This window comes from Petaurus breviceps, unplaced genomic scaffold (assembly GCF_028583685.1).
Source record: "Petaurus breviceps papuanus isolate PSGF00001 unplaced genomic scaffold, PetGlider_PUasm1.0 77, whole genome shotgun sequence".
Taxonomy (NCBI): domain Eukaryota; kingdom Metazoa; phylum Chordata; class Mammalia; order Diprotodontia; family Petauridae; genus Petaurus; species Petaurus breviceps.
Window position 1 is genome coordinate 22,488,651 of NW_027186492.1, and position 20,947 is coordinate 22,509,597.

Consider the following 20,947-nt stretch of genomic DNA (forward strand, 5'->3'; position numbering starts at 1 on the left):
CAATGGCTAGAATGTCTACCAATTTTTGATATAAAGATTGCACTGCTAAACAAAGATTACAAAAAGGTCAATGGCTAAGATTACAGATAGATAGATAGATAGATAGATAGATAGATAGATAGATAGATAGATAGATAGATAGATAGATACTCTTTCCCATCAATAGGGAAAAGAATAAATAAGTTGTAGCACATAAATGTAATGGAATAATACTGCTCTCAAAGAAAGAATGAATTCATTGTATATAGACAAAAACAGGATTAATAAAATATTTATAGGAACATGTTTTGTAGTAATTGGAAACAAAGTAGGTAACCATGAATTGGCTAAACAAATTGTATTGCATGAATGTAATGTATAATACTGCATACTTTTCTATAGGAAGCAATTAATATGATGTACACAGAGTAGTATAGGAGAAATATATTAACTATTGAAAAATGAGTATGTATAATCAAGAGAGCAATTAACACAATGATTACAACAATGTAAATGAAAAGAATGGCAACCACAAAACAATAGAAACTCAATATAGCAAAATTATAATGACCACATTTTTCCCCAAAGAAGAGGAGAAAACAGATATCCCACCTGATGAACAAATGCAGAAAAAGGATGCACAAACAAAATCAATAAATTTGTGTATAACCCTTTGATCCAGCAATATCAGCACTAGGTCTATATCCCAGAGAGATCAAGAGAGACTTCAGAGAGCCAAGATGGTAAAGTTAGCAGTACTGGAGCTCTCCCATATTCACCTCTAAACAACCATAATATAGTGCCCCAGAACAAATCCCGGAATATTGGAGTCAGTGGAAAGACCCGGTGAAATAGACTTTTAGCCTGGGAGACTTGGAGAATTGGCAAGAAAGATTCATCTCACTTGGGTAAAAGTAGAGCACTTTCCAGTTACAGGATGCACCCCAGCAAGCCAGCAGGAAGCCCCACTTCAGCAAACTAGTGGGAGAGATCCTGAGCTCCAGTGTGGTAGAGGAAGCAAACACCAACACAGGGTCCCACCACATGCCTTAGCATAGTCAGAGGAACCAGCAGACTACAGCTCTGAGAACCACCATATGCTTCAGTGTAGCCCACTTCAATGCAGCCGCTGATGTGTAGGTGTACTCCACAATCCAGACTTCTATGTGCTTCAGTGTAGCCCCAGGAAAATGGAGAAAAAACCCCATACTGCCTTAGCACTCACCAGACACTACCACATGGACCAAAAGTGGCCAATGGTATATTTTTTTTATTATGAGTAAGGGTTTTATTTTTTTTTGTGGGAGAAATATTGGTGGTTGGATGAGTAGGTAGTGCAAGTGATGGGGGAAAAGCATCAATAAACACTAAGAAAATATGCAGGCAGAAGAAAGATCAGGAGGGGACACAAACAAAGAGAAAGGTGTTGGTATGATCATAATAGATACTTTAAATATTGTTCAAAATTGAAGTTCAAGGTTTAATATATGATCTTTTTTCTATTTTTGTATATTGAAATTGAAAAGAAAGAGAAATGCTATTCCCCACACCTTTCTGATGTGATGTAGAACAAAATGTATTTGTGCATGATGGGGTTTCATGGTGTACAGGAGATTTTTCTGTGCTCTTATCCCTCTATCAGTTTCATACATCTCAATGGCTGGATCAAGAAAGGCTGATGAGTTGCAACAAAAAAGAAACCAGTCACACTTCTAGTGACTTTAATAATTAAGCCATGAAAAGTTTAAGAAAATCTAGACTCGTCTGTTGGGAATGTGTGTGTGTGTGTGTGTGTGTGTGTGTGTGTGTGTGTGTATGTCTGCATGTAGGAAATGAGAGATTTTTCTCTCTTTCCACTCTCCTAACATTACTCATGTCATTTTGAAGGGGGGTTCATGGGCCCCTAGAACACACTGAATTCAGTGGGAAGTAGAGATATACCCCCAGACCAGACCTGCTTAACTTGGCAGTACGTAGGAGCCAAAATTAAAATAGGCTAAACTTCTTCAGGTCATAAATAAGTCTTTGGTGGCTCACTTTCCAAGTAAAGATATAATTAATGAATAAACTATTTTTCAAATAAACCATATTTTCAAAAAAGGGAAATTTCAATTACTATTAATTATACTTTTATTGAAGATTTTTATTATAAAATTGGTCCTCTCGGACTTTTGACAGACTGCCAGTGATTGGTTGCTGCAGGTCACATGATAAACAGGAGAGAGTATACAGTGGCAACCCACCTGCCAAGAATGCATTTCCCAAGATGGGCACAAAAGTGACCAATGAAAGGTGGGTTAAGTGAGCCATGGACAAAGCACTCATTACATCTTTCCTTTCTTTAACATCCTCTACATTTTTGACATGCTATCTTTTGGCATGTCACAAGTAGCCTGTAGGCCATATGTTGTGCATGTCTGCTCTAGACAGACAGGGACACAGAGATACAGTCACTAGCAGGATGAAGCAGCTTCCAAGGAGAGCAACCCCTAGTAATTAAGAGTCAAACTATCAAGAAGACCCTCAGAACTCATGGTGAGAGCTTTCCAAAGAGAGAAAGGATTTCTAGCTTTCTTAGTACCAAGAGTTGTAAGTTGTCTTTGCTTCATCTATATCTTATGATTCATTACCAGTATATTTTATTCTGAACCCATTCTTCCCATTGGTGCTCTAGCTATGGATAAGGATATCTAAGTTTTATGGGAGTAATGCTATCTAAATACAGATCTTACTATTCCACATAAGTAAATGCCTTTGCTAAGGGCTGAATGAGTCGGTCTCCTGTTAATAGAAACTATATGGGAGGTAAAGATGGATAGACAGTTTATGAGGCTGTAGTGCTATGAGTACAAATATATACACAGGATTATCTCTAAAATCCAGAGTACTAACCACACTCTGGAAATGCAGCCCATGAGTTCAAGTACCATGTTGAGGGAGTAGGGCAGAGAGAGTACTACACTGGGTTCTAGGGTTACCCTGTGGAAGTACATTCAGAATACTTGCTTATAAAATGTTTATTTTGTACATTAGTCAAATTCATAATAAAAAGAGAAAAAAATTGTCCTTAACCTTGAATTTATGAACTTTCAAAGTAATAATTGACAACTATATTTCAATTCATTTGTTTCCTTTGAAACCCTCTGCATTTTATCTTCTACATTTAAAAACATTATTCTGAGAAGAGGTCCAAAGGCTTCACCAGGCTCCTGGAGATGTCCATGCCACAAAAAGATTAAAAAAAAACCCTGACCCCAAAGAAACCCTCAGCACTTTGAGTAGAACCTCTATAGAGGATTTATGGAAGTATACAAATAATAATAAATAAAAACAGGATGAGAAGGCAAGGATTAGTTATGCTTTCTACAAGTGGCAGAAAAACCTATAATCATGAGATCATTGATTCACTAAAACATCAGCATAACTAACTAATTCCTGCCATAAAAATTATAGATGTTATCATGTTAAAATTAGTAATAACATGAGAGAAGAGTCTATGATGCATCTAATAAACTCTAATGAACAAGTAACCAGTGGATCCCAGAGCCCATTTGAAGATTTTTCTCTAGAAGCAGTTACATCTTTCCCATAAGAATATTTTATAGTCCTCAATTACTACTTGAGTGTAAACTTACCAGGATGAAGATCAATTCTATATAAAGAGTCGCCATGTTCATGAATGGAAATGTCACTCTTTAAACAAGGATGTGTTTCAATCGACACAATCACAAAAGGACTTAATAAATCTGCCAGTGCTGAGCTCGGAAAGCCTACAAGGTGGTCATGATACAGAATCTTCGTTATACTAGCTGATCCCATTGGTCTATTTAAAAAGAAATTTCATGTCATTTAGGTTCTATGTCAGCAGAAGCAAATAATTAGGGTATTTAAATTAGATTAGTGCTAAGGAACATTCCAGTTATAGATTTATATAATTCCATAGTTATTTTCAAAGTCATAAAAACAGATAAATATTAAAGAGAATCAGTCAAATTTTAATTCAATGCAATGCTTACTGATATGGTTGTTCTTCCTTTCTGTTGTTCTAAAAATCTAACACATAAAACAATCTGTAAATATTTTATTTTATAAAGAAATTGAAGACATCAGAATAGAGTAATCATCACTTTCATATTTCTATGGAAAGTGTAGTAGGAGCAGTGCACTGGGCTAAATTTGTTAAGGGACCCATTTTGCATGCTGTCAAATTATATAAGGGGTTGTCATTGGCAAAGTGCTTTTACAAGAATGTACAAGCCTTTTCTGTAAGTTTAGAAAGGGAGTGATCTTGTGACATTTTTATAAGTGTAACAAACTTAGCAAGGAGTTGACAAGTCATGAAAAAATTTGCTTTGGATTTGTAGTTCTTCCCAGTTCAGGAACAAAAGAAACAAACACCAAATCAAGTCTCACTATGAGAAAGGAGATGTTTTTTTAAGGGCAACACAGGAGTTTGAGACTCTCCAGGAGAATCAGGAGAAGGGACAGGAAAGGTTAGTGTTGTGTTCCATAGCAACACTATAAATGTAACAGGAGTAGGAATTTGCCACATCTGTAGTGCCCTTGAGACTATGAGAGGAGATTTCTAAATAGACAAACAAAAATAGGGAATACTTATGCCAGAAGCAGGAGTGCTGAAAGAAACAAGTCAGCAAGAGAAACAATTGGCCTCTACCCTGCTGTAGGCTTAGTTCTGCTCAATTATGTTTCTGTTTTAGCTCCATGAAAGAATACATTTGCCTGCTCCTGAATTGTCTGCTGTCCCTTTGTTCGTGACATGAGGGCTCAGTGGGAGTTACCCAGTAGAAAGGAACCTTTCCTAACACAGGGCTGAGAGCCCAAACCCCATTTGGTCCTTAGAGAATTTGCTCCCTATTTGAGGACATTAGTATGAGTCATTTCCTAACTATACTTCCAAGTGAAAATTACTCTGTATACAGGTGATATTTTATAAATCAGTTATATTATACACAAACCAATATTACTTAAGCATCCATGGAGTAGCCAAGTGGTACAGGTAGGGGGTGGCAGAATCCTGCCACATATTAGCACTTTGTAGTCAGAAACTTTGTTATCAGAAGTAAGAGCAGAATGGCATGAACCAGGATGGTAAAAAAATATGATAATGGTTGGAAATATATAATGAAATGGAAAAAAAATCAGTGAAGCAAAAATAAATTGACTTTCAAAGGACATGGGATATGGTAAAAACAGGAAGAGTGAAAACAGAGAAAGAAAAATAGACCAATTTCCCTGATGAATTTTGAAACAAAAATTTTAAGTAAAATACTAGCAAGGAAATTATAGCAATGTATCACAATAATCATACACCACGACCAAATGAGACTTATACCAGGAATGGAGAGTTGGTTTAATATTAGGAAAACCATCATCAGCATAACAGACCTTGTTAATAACAAAAATCATATGGTTATCTCAATAGATGCAGACAAAGCATTTGGACAAAACACAACACTCATTCCAATTAAAAACAATAGAAATGATAGGAATAAATGGAACTTTCATTAAAATGATAAGAAGGATATAAATAAATCATCAGCAAGCATCATCTGTAATGGGGATAAGCTAGAAGCCTTCCCAATAAGATCAGGGGTGAAACAAGGATGACCATTATCATCACTATTATTCAGTATTGTGCTAGAAATACTATCACAATAAGAGAAACAAAAGAAATGGAAAGAATTAGAATAGGCAATAAGAAAATTAAACTATCACCCTTTGCCAATGATATGTTGATATACTTAGAGAATGCTAGAGAATTGGCTTAAAAATAATTTGAAATAATTAACAACTTGCAGGATATAACATAATCCATATAAGGGGGCAGAGTCAAGATGGCAGAGTAGGACCTCCGAGAAAGAATCCACTGATGACCTCCCGAAAAAGATCCCAAAAAGAAAACTCCTAGGAATATTATAGCCAGGTCCCGGAATTCCCAGAATAAGGAGAGAATATTACAAGCAGCCAGGAAGAAACAATTTGAATATTGTGGAAACACAATCAGGATAACCCAGGATCTGACAGCTTCTACACTGAGGGATCAAAGGTCTTTGAATATGATATTCTGGAGGTCAAAGGAGCTGGGATTAAAACCAAGAATCACCTACCCAGCAAAACAGAGTATCATGTTTCAGGGGAAAATATGGTCATTCAGTGGAATAATGGACTCTCAAGCACTCTTGATGAAAAAACCAGAGTTGAATAGAAAATTTGACATTCAGATACAAGAAGCAAAAGAAGCATGAGAAGGTAAACAGGGAAAAGAAATCATAAGGAACTTATCAAAGTTGAACTATTAACATTCCTACATGGAAAAACAATAATTGTAACTGATGAAACTTTTCTCAGTATAAAAATAGTTGAAGGGAATATAAATATATATATATGAGGGTATATGGGCATATGAATACATATGTGAATGTGTGTATATATGTTTACAGGTATACATAGATAGATGGCACAGGATCAATTTAATAGGAAGTGATGATACTTAGAAGGTGAAATTAAGAGGTGAGGGAGGAATATAATGAGAGGAGATGGGGAGAGACAGAATAGAGTAAACTATCTCATATAGAAGAGGCAAGGGAAAATGGTTGCAATTAAGGGGAAGAATAGGAAGGAAAAAGGGAATGGGTCAACCTTATTCTCATTGAATTTGGCTTGGGTAGGGAATGAAATACCCACTAAATAGGGTATCTCACCCTACAGGAGAATAGGGGGCAAGGGGATCAGAGGAAGGATGATGGAAGGGAGAGAAGGTTGCGGGGGGAGGGAAGTTGGAAGCACCCACTTTTGAAAAGGGATGGGATCAAAGTAGAGAATAGAACAAGTGGGAGGTGGGATAGGAGGGAGGGAAATATATTCAGTCTTTTACAATATATCTAATATATTATTGTTTTGCATTAGCTACACATGTACAACCTATACCGAACTGCTTATCTTCCCAGTAAGGGTGGGTGCAAGGGAGGAAGGGAAGGAATCTGGAATTTAAAGTTTTAAAATCAAATGTTTAAATATATATATATATATATATATATGTATTCTATTATTATTACTATTTTACATGCAATTGGATAATAAGATATAAATTCACTAGGGCATAGAGATCCACCATGCCCTACTGGAAAAGTTGAAAGGGGTGAAAATGTAGGAGAGAGCAGATTGGAGGAGGGGATATCCTGTGGGACTACTATTTTGGGGCGGTGGGTAGGGGAAAAATGGGGAGAAAATTTGTAACTCAAAATCTGGCAGAAATGAATGATGTAAATCAGAAGTTAATAAAGCTTTAAAAAAAACATAATCCACATAAATCATCAGAATTTCTATATATTATCAACAAAGTTCAGCAGGAAGAGATAGAAAGACAAAAGTCATTTAGAATAACTGAAGACAGTATAAAAATACTTGGGAGTCTACCTGCTACCTGCCAAGGCAAATCCATGAACTAAATGAACACAATTACAAAACATTTTTCATACAGATAAAGTTAGATCTCAAGAATTATAGAGATATTAATTATTTATGGTAGACTGAGTCAATATAATAAAAATGACAATTCTACCTAATTTACTTCTTCAACACCATGCCAATCAACCAAAATTATTTATAGAGCTAGGAAAAAAATTCATTTGGAAGAAAAAGAGTTAAAAAATATCAAGAGTATCAATGAAAAACACTTTGTGAAAGAAGGTAACCTAGCAGTACCAGATCTCAAACTATATTTTTTAAAAAAGCAATTAAAAAAGCAATCATCGTCAAAAAAATTTGATATTGACTAAGAAATAGAATGGTCAATCAGTGGAATAAATTAAGCACACAGTACTTTGTAAATAGTAATAGTAGACAGTAGTAAATAGTAGCATTCAGAAGTAAATGACCATGGTAATTTAACATTTGAAAAGCCTATAGATCTAAGCTTTTGGGATTAGAACTCACTAAGTGACAAAAAATTGCTGGGAAAACTGGAAAGCAGTTTGGCAGAAACTAGGTATGGACCAATATCTCACACTATATATCAAGATACGGTCATAATGGGAACATGATTTAGACATAAAGGGTTATATAAGAAAATTAGGATAGCATGGAATATTTTACCTATTAGATATAGGGATAAAAGAAGAATTTATCACCAAACAAGAGATGAAGAATATTATGAGATATAATACTGATAATTCTGATTACATCAACTTAAAAAGGATTTGTATAAACAAAATAGATATAGCCAAAATTAGATGGAAAGCTGGGAACTAGGACAAGTTTTTACAGAAAGTTTCTCTGATAAAGCCTAATTCTTCATATACGTATGAAGAAATGAATCATATTTATAAGAATATGAGTCATTTTTCCAATTGATAAAGAGGCAAAGGATACAAACAGGCAGTTGGAAGAAATCAAATGTATCCATTATAATTACATGAAAATTGCTCTAGATTACTAATTTTTTTTCAGTTTTACCTCTTTTATTCAATGCTAAAATTTGATGCATGAGGAAACCAAATTATCCTGTCTTTAAATAAGCTGAAAAGAGGAAGGTAGTGGAGAAGTGGGAAAATAACAACTCTCAGGTGGGTTTATGAGGGGCTTTTTTATTTGTTGGTTTAATACATCTGAAAAGAATGCATAAATAAAGAATTGAAATATGAATTTTTTTCCTAGCTTTATAAATAATTTTTTGGACCATGGACTCAAGAGGACTCAGGCTCAAATCCAGTCTGACACACTTGACACTAACTAGCTGAGTCATCCTGGAAAAGTCACTTAACCCTGATTGCTACACCAAAAAAAAAAATCCCTATTAACACTGGAGTTTTCTGTAAGACTTCTTCCTGTTATTCTTCTATTAGAGCCCCGTCCTCTGCCTCTGGGGTTTCTCATATGCAAGATGCAGATAGACTCCTGACTGGTCTTTATGGGATCACCTCCTCCTCCCACCAGACTTTTTTTTTTAAAGCAATTGGGGTTAAGTAACTTGCTCAAGGTTACATGGCCAGTTATTTCTTGGTATGGTGCTGAGTATCTGAGCCCAGATTTGATCCCCAGGTCATCCCGACACTGGAGCCAGTGCTCTTAATCGCTATGCTACCTGGCCGCCCCCCCGCCCCACCAGGCTTCTTAATGAAGTTGACTATCCATTCTAAACTCTCTTGGAAGAGGATTGGAATCATTTCATAGACCTTCATCTGCCAGTGCCTAACTACTAACTTACTGTTAATCAACACACCAGGTGCATTAACTGTGCTTCATGAACCATAAGAAACTGCATATTTTGACTGAGTAGATTAGATCAGGAGTATAAGAAAACAAAATATGATCTTTTTAAAATTCTAATCTAAACCCATGTGGTGTGGCTACAAAAGTACAGGTTTTTCTTCACTTATTGATCAATAAAATTTGAACCTAAACCTCAAAAGCAACAACTGGCAAATCTCAATGTTGTAGTTAAGAACATAGTGCAACCCACAACAGGAGGGAGAAGGGAGAAGAGGCAATACATGCTTCACCTCACCTCGAATGTTTTCATTCAAAGTGGATCTATTCAGAGTGGGGAACAAAAAGGCAACTTTCAAAAAAGAGTAAAAGTTACTGAAGAGCATTCCTTATATTCCTTCTTAAAGAGTCAGGAGGGGGTTTTCTGTTTGCTTAACCAGATTTGGGAAGGAGAATCCAACTTTGCCTTCCCCTCCAAACCCTCCCCCCTTTGCAAAATAAACATCTACAGGCTAATAGATTAAAAAAAAACCCACAATGCCAACACCACCCAAGAACAAAACAAAACAAACCTTAAGAAGCCTGATTACTTTGTTATGTTGGCACCAGGAAGCAGCTGCAACAGTTTTGAGTCTAGAATTATTCTGTTACAGAGTAATCATAAGCATGTCTTGCTTTTTTAACCCCCCCAAAAAAATAGAAATAAACAAAAATAAAAATGAGTACTGATCAGTTTCTGACAATACACAATTACTCAAAATTAATTAACATTTAAATTGAGTTGGGAGAGGAAATGGGGGCCCCAACAGTCCAGGTGTCATACTCGGAGTATGGGATTGGGTGCATAGGATTTGGAATTATTGTAAAAAATAACGTTAATTTCTCTTTAGTTTGATTTAAACATTGCTTTTAGCATGATACAGACACCAGCTTTACAGAGAGGTCTCTGAAGGGATGCTCATAGCAGCACAACACACATGTGAGTCATCTTCATTTCCTGAGGCTCCAAGACAGTCAGTGTTGCCTTGTCAAAAACATTTTTAGGCCTTACTATGTAATAACAAAACATTCCATGTATTTGACAGCCTTCAGGTCTCAAGCCAGCTTTTCAACAATCTCTGAAATGATGGGATTCTGTTTGTTCTTGGTAAGTTTCTTGGAAACTAGTATGAGGGTAATCTCTGAGATCAATTTAGGTCCCAACGAGCAAGAGAAGAGCCTTGGACAGTTGTGAGTAATCTCTGGTACCCACTTTTCTTTCACATTTTCAAATAAAGATGGGGATACCACTGAAATATGGACATATCTGTCTGTGGATAACTGAGAGGTTGTAATCTGTCATAATCATCCAGTCCTGCAGTACCAAACAGTCCAAGAGTGTAGGGTTCTCCACCACATATAACCATGACTGCACAATTGTCAAATACCATTGGGACAAATTCAACTGGGAATTTGTTTGTTGTGTATGAAATCACAAGATGTGTCTTACCAAGGACACCATCACCCATAACAACAAACTTAAAGGTCTTCACGGCTGAAATCTTGTATCTACTTTCAGTATTTCAAATACAGTGTAATTTTCTTCCCCATCTTTTGCTTCCTCCAAATTCCAGGTTCTTTTCAGGTTATTTTGATTAGCTAGGTTTTTCTAGTTAGAGCATTCCTCCTTTTATTTCCTAGCACAGGTACTCAACTTCTCCCTCCCAATAACTATTGATTAGAAAATGCAAATTAAAACAACTCTGAGTACCTATCAGATTGGCTAATATGACAAAAAATGAAAATTACAAATGTTGGAATCGATATGGAAAAATAGGGACACTAATGCATTGTTGGTGGAGTTCTGAACTGATCCAACCATTCCAGAGAGAAATTTGGAACTATGCTCAACGGACCATAAAACTTTTCTTATGCTTTATGACCCAGCAATACCACTACTTGGTCTGTATCCAAGGAAATTTTAAAAAGGAAAAGTACCCATGTGTACAAAAAATAATTATAGCAGCTCTTTTTGTGATGGCAAAGAATTGGAAAATGAGGCAATGCCCATTAATTGGGAAATGGCTGAACAAGTTGTGGTATATGATTATGATGGAATACTGTTGTGCCATAGGAAATGCTGAGCAGAATCCTTTCAGAAAAATCTGGCAAGTCTCACATGAAATGATGCAAAGTCAAATGATCAGAATCAGAACATTATACATAGTTAGAGCAATATTGAGTGATGTTCAACTGTGTCATTCATTGACTTAGCCATCCTCAGTGCTACAATGATGCAAGAAAATTACAAAAGACTTGAGTTCAAAAATGCTATCTGCCTCCAAAGAAAGAACTGATGGACTCTGAATGCAAATTGAAGCATACTTTTTTAACTTTATTATTTTTTGGCTTTGAACTGTTTTCTTTTACAAAATGGCTATTATGGAATTTTTTAAATGAATGTTTTGTTTACATATAATTGAAAAAAAATAAAATTAAAAATATATACTGCTGAAAAAATATCTCAACATATATGTGTATGTATGTGTGTATGTATATACACAGTGTATATAAGGGATGTATGCATAAAAATATCTATAAAATTTGACCATCCTCACAAAAAATGGAGTATAGAGGAAGTGGGGAAATTAATATTGGATATGGAAAACTAAAAGAGTACAGAAAGAGAAGAAAAGTGAGAGGGTCTGGAGAACCAGGACATATGCCAGAACATGAAGGACTATAAAATCTGAAACAAAAATGGGACTATTCTGTACACACTCTTCCACCTCCAGCAGCTCCTAAAATTGACTTTGACTGTTCCTCACTCCTCCAGAGAACAAGTGACAATTTGGACATAAGTGTGTTAGGTGGAAAGTATTTTGGAAAATTGCTTTTGGTCCCTTCATTCCTTCCCATCATTCAGAAAGGTCTAAATCAGACTCCCTTTGATTGAGACATGCTCTTGACTTGAAGGAATTTATACTGCATTTGGAAAGATGACAGAATTATAATTATAATGCAAAATAAAATAAGGGATGGAAGCACAAAGTACTATTTAAGACAGCAAGGTGACAGTGGAGAGAGGGCAGAATTAGAAGAAGTCCTAAACTCAAATCCTTCGTCAGGTACTCCCTAGCTGTGTGACCCTGGGCAAGTCACTTAAACTCTCCATCCCTCAGCTTCCTAATCTATAAAATAGGGCAATAATTGCACCTACCTTGCAAGGCTATTGTGAAAATTAAATGAGTTAACATAATTTAAAGCATTTTTCACTCTTTAAAGCACCATGCAACTGCTGGCTACAATTATGAGAGTTTTTTGGAGGGAGAGATTACTTGCTGACTAATGTGCATGGTTTCTTTAATGGGGTACAAAGGCCTATCATCCCACAATTAACACCTGAATTAAAATGTCCACTTGAAGACATTTATTAAAACTCATCCACATCCAAATTCAATTAGTCAGTAAATAGGCATATATAACTGACATGAGAATTTGTCTAGTTTTGTGAGGAAGGAGGGGATTGTGAGGCAGTTGAAATTAGACCAGCCCCATAAATTAGGAGGGGATGCAAATGGAAAGGGTGGGGGGACTAGAGGATTGGGGTCACTGAAGTTACTGTAAAGTTCTCAAATTTCCTAAGAGTTAGTTGTATGTACTCTCAGCTATCTGTAAACTAAATAGAAACTGATTGTAAAGGTGTTTTTATATTGCAAAGCTTTTGATCTGTGTACGTAGGCAGGACTCTTGTCATTGAGCCACAGAGTACAAGCCAAGACTACTTCATATGACTGGGAATATTTTCTTGAAACATGCCCAACTTTATAATAAAGGAGGTACATCTCCAGATTATTCTTTGAAGTACCATTGTCCAATCCTCTTTTCCAAATAGCTGTGTCCATTTCACTACCTGCACTTGCATCAGTGCCTTCTGCACTCTGAGACTAGTTCCTGGTCTTAGCAGGAAATTGATAGGGATTTGGCAAAGGGATAGGCAAGGATACTGGAGTGGTTGATCATTTCCTTCTTCTGTTCATTTAACAGATAAGGAAACTGAGACAATTAGGTTAAATGGTTTGCCCAGGGTCACACAACTAGTAAGTTTCTGAGGCTGTACTTGAACTCTGGTCTTCCTGATTCCAGGCCCAGTGCTCTATTCACTGTAGCACCTTTGATTCAATATCATGGTCTTTCTAGTTGCGTGTTCCCTAAATGTACAGCTCAGAATTTCTTTTTCCTGATTTGCTGACTCCATCTGTTGTCTAGAACAGCCCATGTTCTTGGTTCCTATTGGTCTCCCTGTATTCCAGACACATTTCTTGCTCTGATTTTTAGTGCCTCACCCTTCAAAACCACTAGAATTATAAGTTCCTTTAAATAAAGGATTATTTCTTTTTTTTTCACTCTTGTCTCTGTATGCCCAGTGACTAGTGTATCTCCTTGCACATAGAAGTCACAATTCTCTGCACTATTGATCAATGTCTCTACTTTCAAAGTTATTATTATAAGTTTATATAAATAACAGACTTTGAGGAATGACCATGGAGGACTTCCAATAAAGGTGAAAGAGTAAAAAGTCAAAATTCAGATTCTTCTAAATCCATTCCTAAAACAAACCAAAGGAGAGGAGGGGGCAGTTAGGTGCTAGAGTGAATAGAGCACTGGGCCTGAAATCAGGAAAACCAGAGTTCAAGTACAGCCTCAGAAATTTACTGGTTGTGGACCCTGGGCAAAACTTTCAACCTAAATGTCTCAGGAAATTACAAACCACTCCAGTATCTTTGCCTAGAAAATTACAAATGGAGTTGTGAAAAGTCAGACATGACTGAAATGACCAGACAAAGCAACAACAAAAAGAATTTGCATTAAATGAAATGACAGAACAAAACCACAATAAGATAATCCCCATAAAATGTAGAGTGGTGTGAAACAAAGCAACTAAGGACCTTTCTAAGAGACTTAAATCACCACTGACCCCACTTTGGGTCTAAAGGGGAAAAAATATTATTTATACTCGTCATTGGTCATGACTGCCTGTGTGGCACATACTAGGGAGCTAACATCCCAACTTCTAACTGCACCAGAAAGTTGGATCTCCAAAAGGCAACTATTATATCCCTTTACATCTCTAGAATTAAGCCTGTGTAGTGGAGATTGAAAGAAATGAGGGAGGTGTCTAATGCTGTAGGTCAAGAGCCCCCACTGATATGCTTTCCCAATGATTTTCAGTGGATATCAGCTAGTCAATCAGGCTTCATAAGTTTTTAGAAAGGGATATATAATGAGGTAGTATATAAAAAAGCTAGTAGATATAAAACATATGTGATCCACAAGTACATATAGTTTCAAAGAGGAAAGTGGGCTCAAGTTTGGAGCACCTGGAGCAAATGGTAAATAGGTACTGATTTCTCTCCTCAAAGAGGCAATTCAAAGTTCCTGGATGTCCTTTTGTTTAGGGATTTTAGGTGTTTCTCTTAAGGTATAGTCAAACTTTTCTGCCAAGCTCAGCTTTGAATCTGCTTTTCCTCATCAAGTATGATCTTTTCTCAGTTCTGGTTATGGACACTGATACCAGCTACTTCTGTCCTAGGAATTCTGTTAAAATAATAATGAAAAAGTCCCAATCATTTCTGGATGCTTCAAAGCTCACAAAGTCCTCATTTGGCCAAAGGGGTAAGGAGAAGAGACTAAAACAAACATGAGTCCAGGACTCTTTTAGTCTTCAGTTGATTGACTGGAAAGCTTCCGCCTGGTTCGTCATTCCCTCAAATCTCCCAGGTTCTGAGCCATTCTGCTATTTTAGAGAAGATCCATAGAGTAGCATGATCAAGTCCCTCAACCAGTCTGAACACACCTAGCATCCTTCTGGATAAAATGCCTTTTGATTTATGTCCAGTCTTTTTTCACAGCTAGTTCACAATTTCTGGCTGATTCAATGTGATGTGATTTAATGATAAAAATCATCAGGGCTAATCAATGAGGTGATGTAATTATGACCCCTGCTTTTTCGCCTGGTTCCATACTAGGCAAATAGTATTATAATTCTTGGTAATCATGAATGAAATGCCTCAGTGCCTCACCTACCCAGTACATTTAAGGGAAAAAAGAGAAAAGAAACTAATAGCAGGCAAACTTGCTGACAAACAATCCGAGGACAAAAAGCTCTGTGTGGTTGGTAGAGGCTTTCTACTTTCCCTCTTGTTCTTTGTGCAGAAGAATCAGCAGGCAGCTGCTGCAAAATTGAAGCACCAAAAGAAGTTCAGAATAAATAACAAAGGGGCAGCAGCCCTTCTCCAGCAGCTTTTCATTAAGAGACTAAAGACAAGAATACATATAAGTAAACATTCACTGCAAATGAAAATAATGTAGTGGGTTTTCTTTCATACCACAGGAATAAAACTCTAAAAGAGAAGAATTGCATAAATTAATTCTAAGTAGAAATCCAGAAAAGAGAAGCTTAATCTACACCCCCCACCCAAAAAAATTTGGGATCCTAAGTAAGCTTTCAGGTTCTCTGTCTTATTCTTCCCTTAGAACTCAATATCCTTGGTATCAGAGACTGTTACTTTTTAACACAGTGCTTGTCATTCAGTATATACTTGGTAAATTATTTTCTATTCTTTGAAGGGAATATGCAAAAATAGAATACTTGAGTCTCAAACTTATAAAGATTCTTAGTTCCTTTTACCTAAGGGCCTCCAACCTCTAGGCACTACTGATGAAGAATAATAGATAACATGCTAATGCTAGTATGCATTTTAATCTATAAGAAGACACAATGGTTTTATGTGGCAAATGGCTTTTCTCATGATTGTTTGCTTTGAATCTCTGAAATCTGAAATGCCTTTATCTTCATTTGCACTTGTTGGAACTCTTACTGATTTTCATGTTCTAGTATTACAAATGCCTCTTTGATGTTTTCCTATTGTGTTAGATAAAGTTTAGAAGCCAATAGTAAAAATTTACAATTATATGCCAGTGGATTTGTCAACTGTTACCCGAAGCATTTTATCTCCAGAGAGTAACTATGAAATCACTATGATTTTCCCATGGGCAAAACCCACAAGAATGCAACAAACAATGTGCCACCATAGAAGCAATGAAAAAGGAGCTAAGTCATATAGATTTGTTCATAGAACTAGAAGGCATAATAATAGTGATTTTAAGTCAGGTCATTGTTACTAGAAATTACACAAAAGTTTCTTTTAAAGATCCCAAATTCATTTATCAATGTATATCAGGCATTGAAATCATGGAAACAGCACTGCATACCACTGAAGGTTGCAATAATTTAGCATCTATTATATACCTAGAAAGAATGTTAGGTGGACAGAATCATATAATGGAAGCTTTACAAACTAACAGATAGATTATAAGTCTCACTGCAACAAATGCAAATCCCCAAATATCCCCAAGAATTCAAAAGGTAAACAATACAGCTAATAGAGCATCATTAGAGATGGAATTATTGCTCACAACTGAATGGATATACTGGATATAACATTGATTCATAAAATTTAATAGCATTTTAACAGGCATTCTCATAACAAATATTTATAATCTCTAACCTGCATGGAATAACAAGTTTGTTTTTTTTAATATAGGGAGACCTAAAGAAAGAAATTAAAGCCATGTGGGAAGAGGAGAAATTACATATCATTCTTCTCATCATGTCAGCTGTTGGATCTTTCCTAAAGAAGCCTCAGTGAGTCTACAAAAGATGAGCTTATATCTCAATTATCTTATTGAAGCATAGAAAGCAGTCATTTTCCCCAGCTATACAATGGTTCGCAGGACATTAATTATACAAGAATAATGGAAAGCTATTGACCTGCCCTCTGATTTTTTCTATCTAAACACAAACAGAAATAAAAAGAATGAGATACCAGTGATGGTGATGATGATAATGATGGAGCAAGGTAGGTGAATGGGAATTAAGATAAAGAGAAAGGATTCTCAGAAAAAGAAACCAGTATCAAAGTAGTATAAGCAAAATTATCACATTGGTTTAGAAGAAGAAGTGACCTCATGACCCCCACGGATTCTTATTGGCAATTGACCTCCAACCTCTGCCATTCTTATATGGTAATTAATCTTCTCCAATTCAGCAGAGGATATACAATGTATTCATGGGTGCTTATATACCATTCACAAACAGCTGTTGAGGGGAAAAATATTGACCTTATAATATTTATTAAGTCCAGAATAGCCTCAATAATTGCCATAACTGGTAGGCTTGGCAGTAGCGGATGAGCTTGCAGTGGGTGGACAGGGGTCCAGTCATTGGAACAGAAGTCTCTCAAAATGGCAGATGACCTGGACTTCGAGATGGGGAATGCAGGGGCATCAGCTACCTTTCCCATGCAGTGCTCTGCCTTGCACAAGAATGTTTTTGTGGTGCTCAAAGGCTGGCTCTGTAAGATAGTTGAGATGTCCACATCCAAGACTGGAAAGCATGGCCATGCCAAGGTTCATCTGGTTGGTTTTGATATCTTTACTGGAAAGAAATATGAAGATATCTGCCCTTCAACCCACAACATGGATGTGCCCGATATCAAGAGAAATGATTTCCAGATGATTGGGATTCAGGATGGCTACCTGTCACTGCTCCAGGACAGTGGGGAGGTAAGGGAGGACCTTCCTTTACCTGAGGGTGACCTTGGCAAGGAGATTGAGCAGAAGTATGATTGTGGAGAAGAGATCCTGATAATAGTGCTGTCAGCCATGATAGAGGAAGCAGCTGTTGCAATCAAGGCCATGGAAAAGTAACTGGCTCCCAGGGTGGTGGTGGCTGCAAGCAGCAGCAGTGATTGGCACCTGAAGAGGCCTTCCCTCTCCTACCCAGCCTGGTCAGGCTTTGGCCTCACCCTGGCTGGATGCCTACTCTTATTTCTTGATTGTTTTATTTTTTTTTCTCTCAATCTGGGGAACTCCCGCCACCCCTACCCTTTTAGTCCAGCCCTATCTCCCCCGACCCCTTGGACAAGATGGGGGCAGGGCCTTGGTAAAACTGCCCCCTTCTCTCCACCACCTCACACTACAGCCCTGGTGGGGGATAGGGGATGGGGGCTCCTTGAGATTTAGTTTTTTTTTCTTTTTTATTATTCAATATGGAAGCAGAAAGTTGTGGATTCTGGATTCTGCCAAAAATTCTCTGCCCCCTCCCTACCTCTCCTGTCTGGCCCCCTGGTTACCTATACCTCACCTAGCATCACTCCCTCCTCCAACAGGGGACCAGACCCCACCCCCACATCATCTGCCTGTGTCTTTCCCCAAATCTCTTTAGTGGGAGAAGGGACAGGAGTGAGGAGGGGCTCTATTCCCCTCCTCAGGCATCCAGGTGGGCCCCTAGCACCCATAGGCCTTACCCCTCCTTGCGGTTTTCTCCCTGACACATTTGTTAAAAATCAAACCTGAATAAAACTACAAGTTTAATATGAAAAAAATAATTGCCATAATTTTATTCACCTATAGGTTATCTACTGTTAGTCACCAAGTTCATCTGCATTTTACATGGTTATCATAAAGGAAACTAGTTCAATGAAGTATCCTGACATCTCTCATCTCTATTCCTAGGAAGAAAAGAGTTTCCCCCCCTTTAGGGACCTAATACTTTTTGGAATTAATTAGATGGAAAGACTTGGGCAACTCCAAGTATTTCCATTTGCACCATAGTAACATGGAGGTTGATGAGAACACCCAATGAGGTAACAAGACATCATAATGTATGATGTACATAAAGTACAAACTCCTAAGATGTCATAATATCTCTCTCAGTCTTGAATAGCCTCAACTTCCATGGAAACTGGAGTACCCTAAATGACCTTTTAGTAGTCACCAAGTATGGTAGTATTCTGACATATAATCATGAACATGTGGAATACGGGAGTCCCAGGGTTACCTTAGGCCTGTGCTAGGCTGAATGGCCCTTTCTGACCTGTGACAGATACTGGGCACAGTTTAACTAGCACATCCAAGAGGATGACAATAATGAGACAACATACCAAAACTAATGGGATGCAGTGAAAGTCATTTTTAAGGGAATTTTTATATCTCTCCATGCTTACAAATAAAATAGAGAAAGAGGAGATCAATGAATTATTCAACTAAAAAAGTTAGAAAAAGAACAAATTAAAAATCCCTAATTAAATACCAAATTAGAAATTCTGAAGACCAAAGGAGAGATTAATAAAGTTGAAATTAAGAAGACTATTGAACTAATAAGTAAAACTAAGAGCTGGTTTTAAGAAAAAGCAAGATAGGCAAAACTTTGGTTAATTTGACTTTTAAAAAAAGAAAAAAATTGAATTAGCAGCATCAAAAATGAAAAGGGTGAATTCACCACCAATGAAAAGGAAATTAAAACAATAATTAGGAGACTTTTACCCAACTCTATGCCAATAAATTTTAGAATCTTATTGAGACAGATGAATTTTTATAAAAATATAAATTGCCCAGATTAACAGAAAAGGAATAGTACTTAAATAACCACATTTAAAAAAAAAGAAATCTGACATGCCATCAATGAATTCCCTAAGGAAAAAAATTTCAGGGCCAGATGGATTTAGAAGTGAATTCTATCAAACATTTAAAGAAAATTTTATAATCTATATAAACTATGTGGGGAAATAAGCAAAGAAGGATTCCCACCAAATTCTTTTTATGATACAAATATGATGCTGATACCTATACTGGGAAGAGCCAAAACAGAGAAAGAAAATTATAGATCAATTTCCCAAATGAATATAGATGCAAAATTTTAAAATGAAATATTAGTAAAGAAATAACAGAAACTTATCTCAAGGATAATACACAATGACCAGGTAGAACTTATACCTGGAATGCAGGACTGGTTCAATTTTAGGAAAACTATCAATATAACTGACCATAACAAAAAAACTAACAGAAATCATACGTTTATCTCAATAAATGCAGGAAAAGGTTTTGATAAAATACAACACCCATTCTTATTAAATCACTAGAGAGTATAAGAATAAATGGAGTCTTCCTTAAAATGATAAGTATCATCTATCTAAAACCATCAGCAAACATTGTATGTAATGGGGATAAGGTAGAAGCATTTCCAATAAGATTGGGGGGTGAAACAAGGATATTTATTATCACCACAGTTAATTCAATGTTGTACTACAAATGCTGACTTTAGCAATGAGAGATAAAAAAGAAACTGAAAGAATGAGAATAGTCAAAGAAGAAACAAAACTAGCACTTTTTTGCAGATGATATCATGGTATATTTAGAGTGTCCTAGAGAATCAAGTTAAAAAGCTACTTGAAATAATAAGCACATTTAGCAAAGTTGCAGGATATAAAATAAACACACATAAATCACTGGCATTTCTACATATTTCTAACAAATCCCAACAGCAAGAGATAGAAAGAGCAATTCCATCTTAAGTTAGTGTTGACATAATAAAATATTTGGGAGTCTACCTGCCAAAATAATCCCAGGAACTATATGAACACAATTACAAAACACTTTTCTCACAAATAAAGTCAGATCTAAATAATTGGAAAAATGTAAGTTACTCATGGCTAAGTTGACCTAATATAATAAAAATGACAATTTTACCTAAATTAATTTAATCTCTTTTTAAATTAATAAGTAAATTATTTCTCCTGGAAAAGAGATCCAGGAGAAATTATCTAAGAATCATTGGTCTAGCAGAAAATCATGATGAAAAAATGGGCTTGGACAACATCTTCCAAGAGCTTATTGAGGAAAACTGCCCCATGATCCT

General features: G+C 36.4%; 2 protein-coding genes across 2 annotated transcripts in view; one reads left to right on the plus strand and one right to left on the minus strand.

Moving 5' to 3' along the window:
* LOC138175288 (cation channel sperm-associated auxiliary subunit beta-like) overlaps positions 1-20,947 on the minus strand; it is a 214,697-nt gene that overhangs the window by 96,353 nt on the left and 97,397 nt on the right. Inside the window, exon 11 of the mRNA XM_069105681.1 lies at positions 3,615-3,802. Within this exon, the coding sequence (XP_068961782.1) occupies positions 3,615-3,802 (188 nt within the window). The remainder of the gene's footprint in view (positions 1-3,614; positions 3,803-20,947) is intronic.
* LOC138175540 (eukaryotic translation initiation factor 5A-1-like) lies at positions 17,470-18,299 on the plus strand. The gene has a single exon (XM_069106024.1). It carries the CDS (start codon positions 17,494-17,496, stop codon positions 17,956-17,958), a length of 465 nt encoding a protein of 154 aa, XP_068962125.1. The 5' UTR covers positions 17,470-17,493; the 3' UTR covers positions 17,959-18,299.

Coding starts and splice junctions, on each gene's coding strand:
- LOC138175540 (XM_069106024.1), top strand. CDS start 17,494: ATGGCAGATGACCTGGACTTCGAGATGGGGAATGCAGGGGCATCAGCT.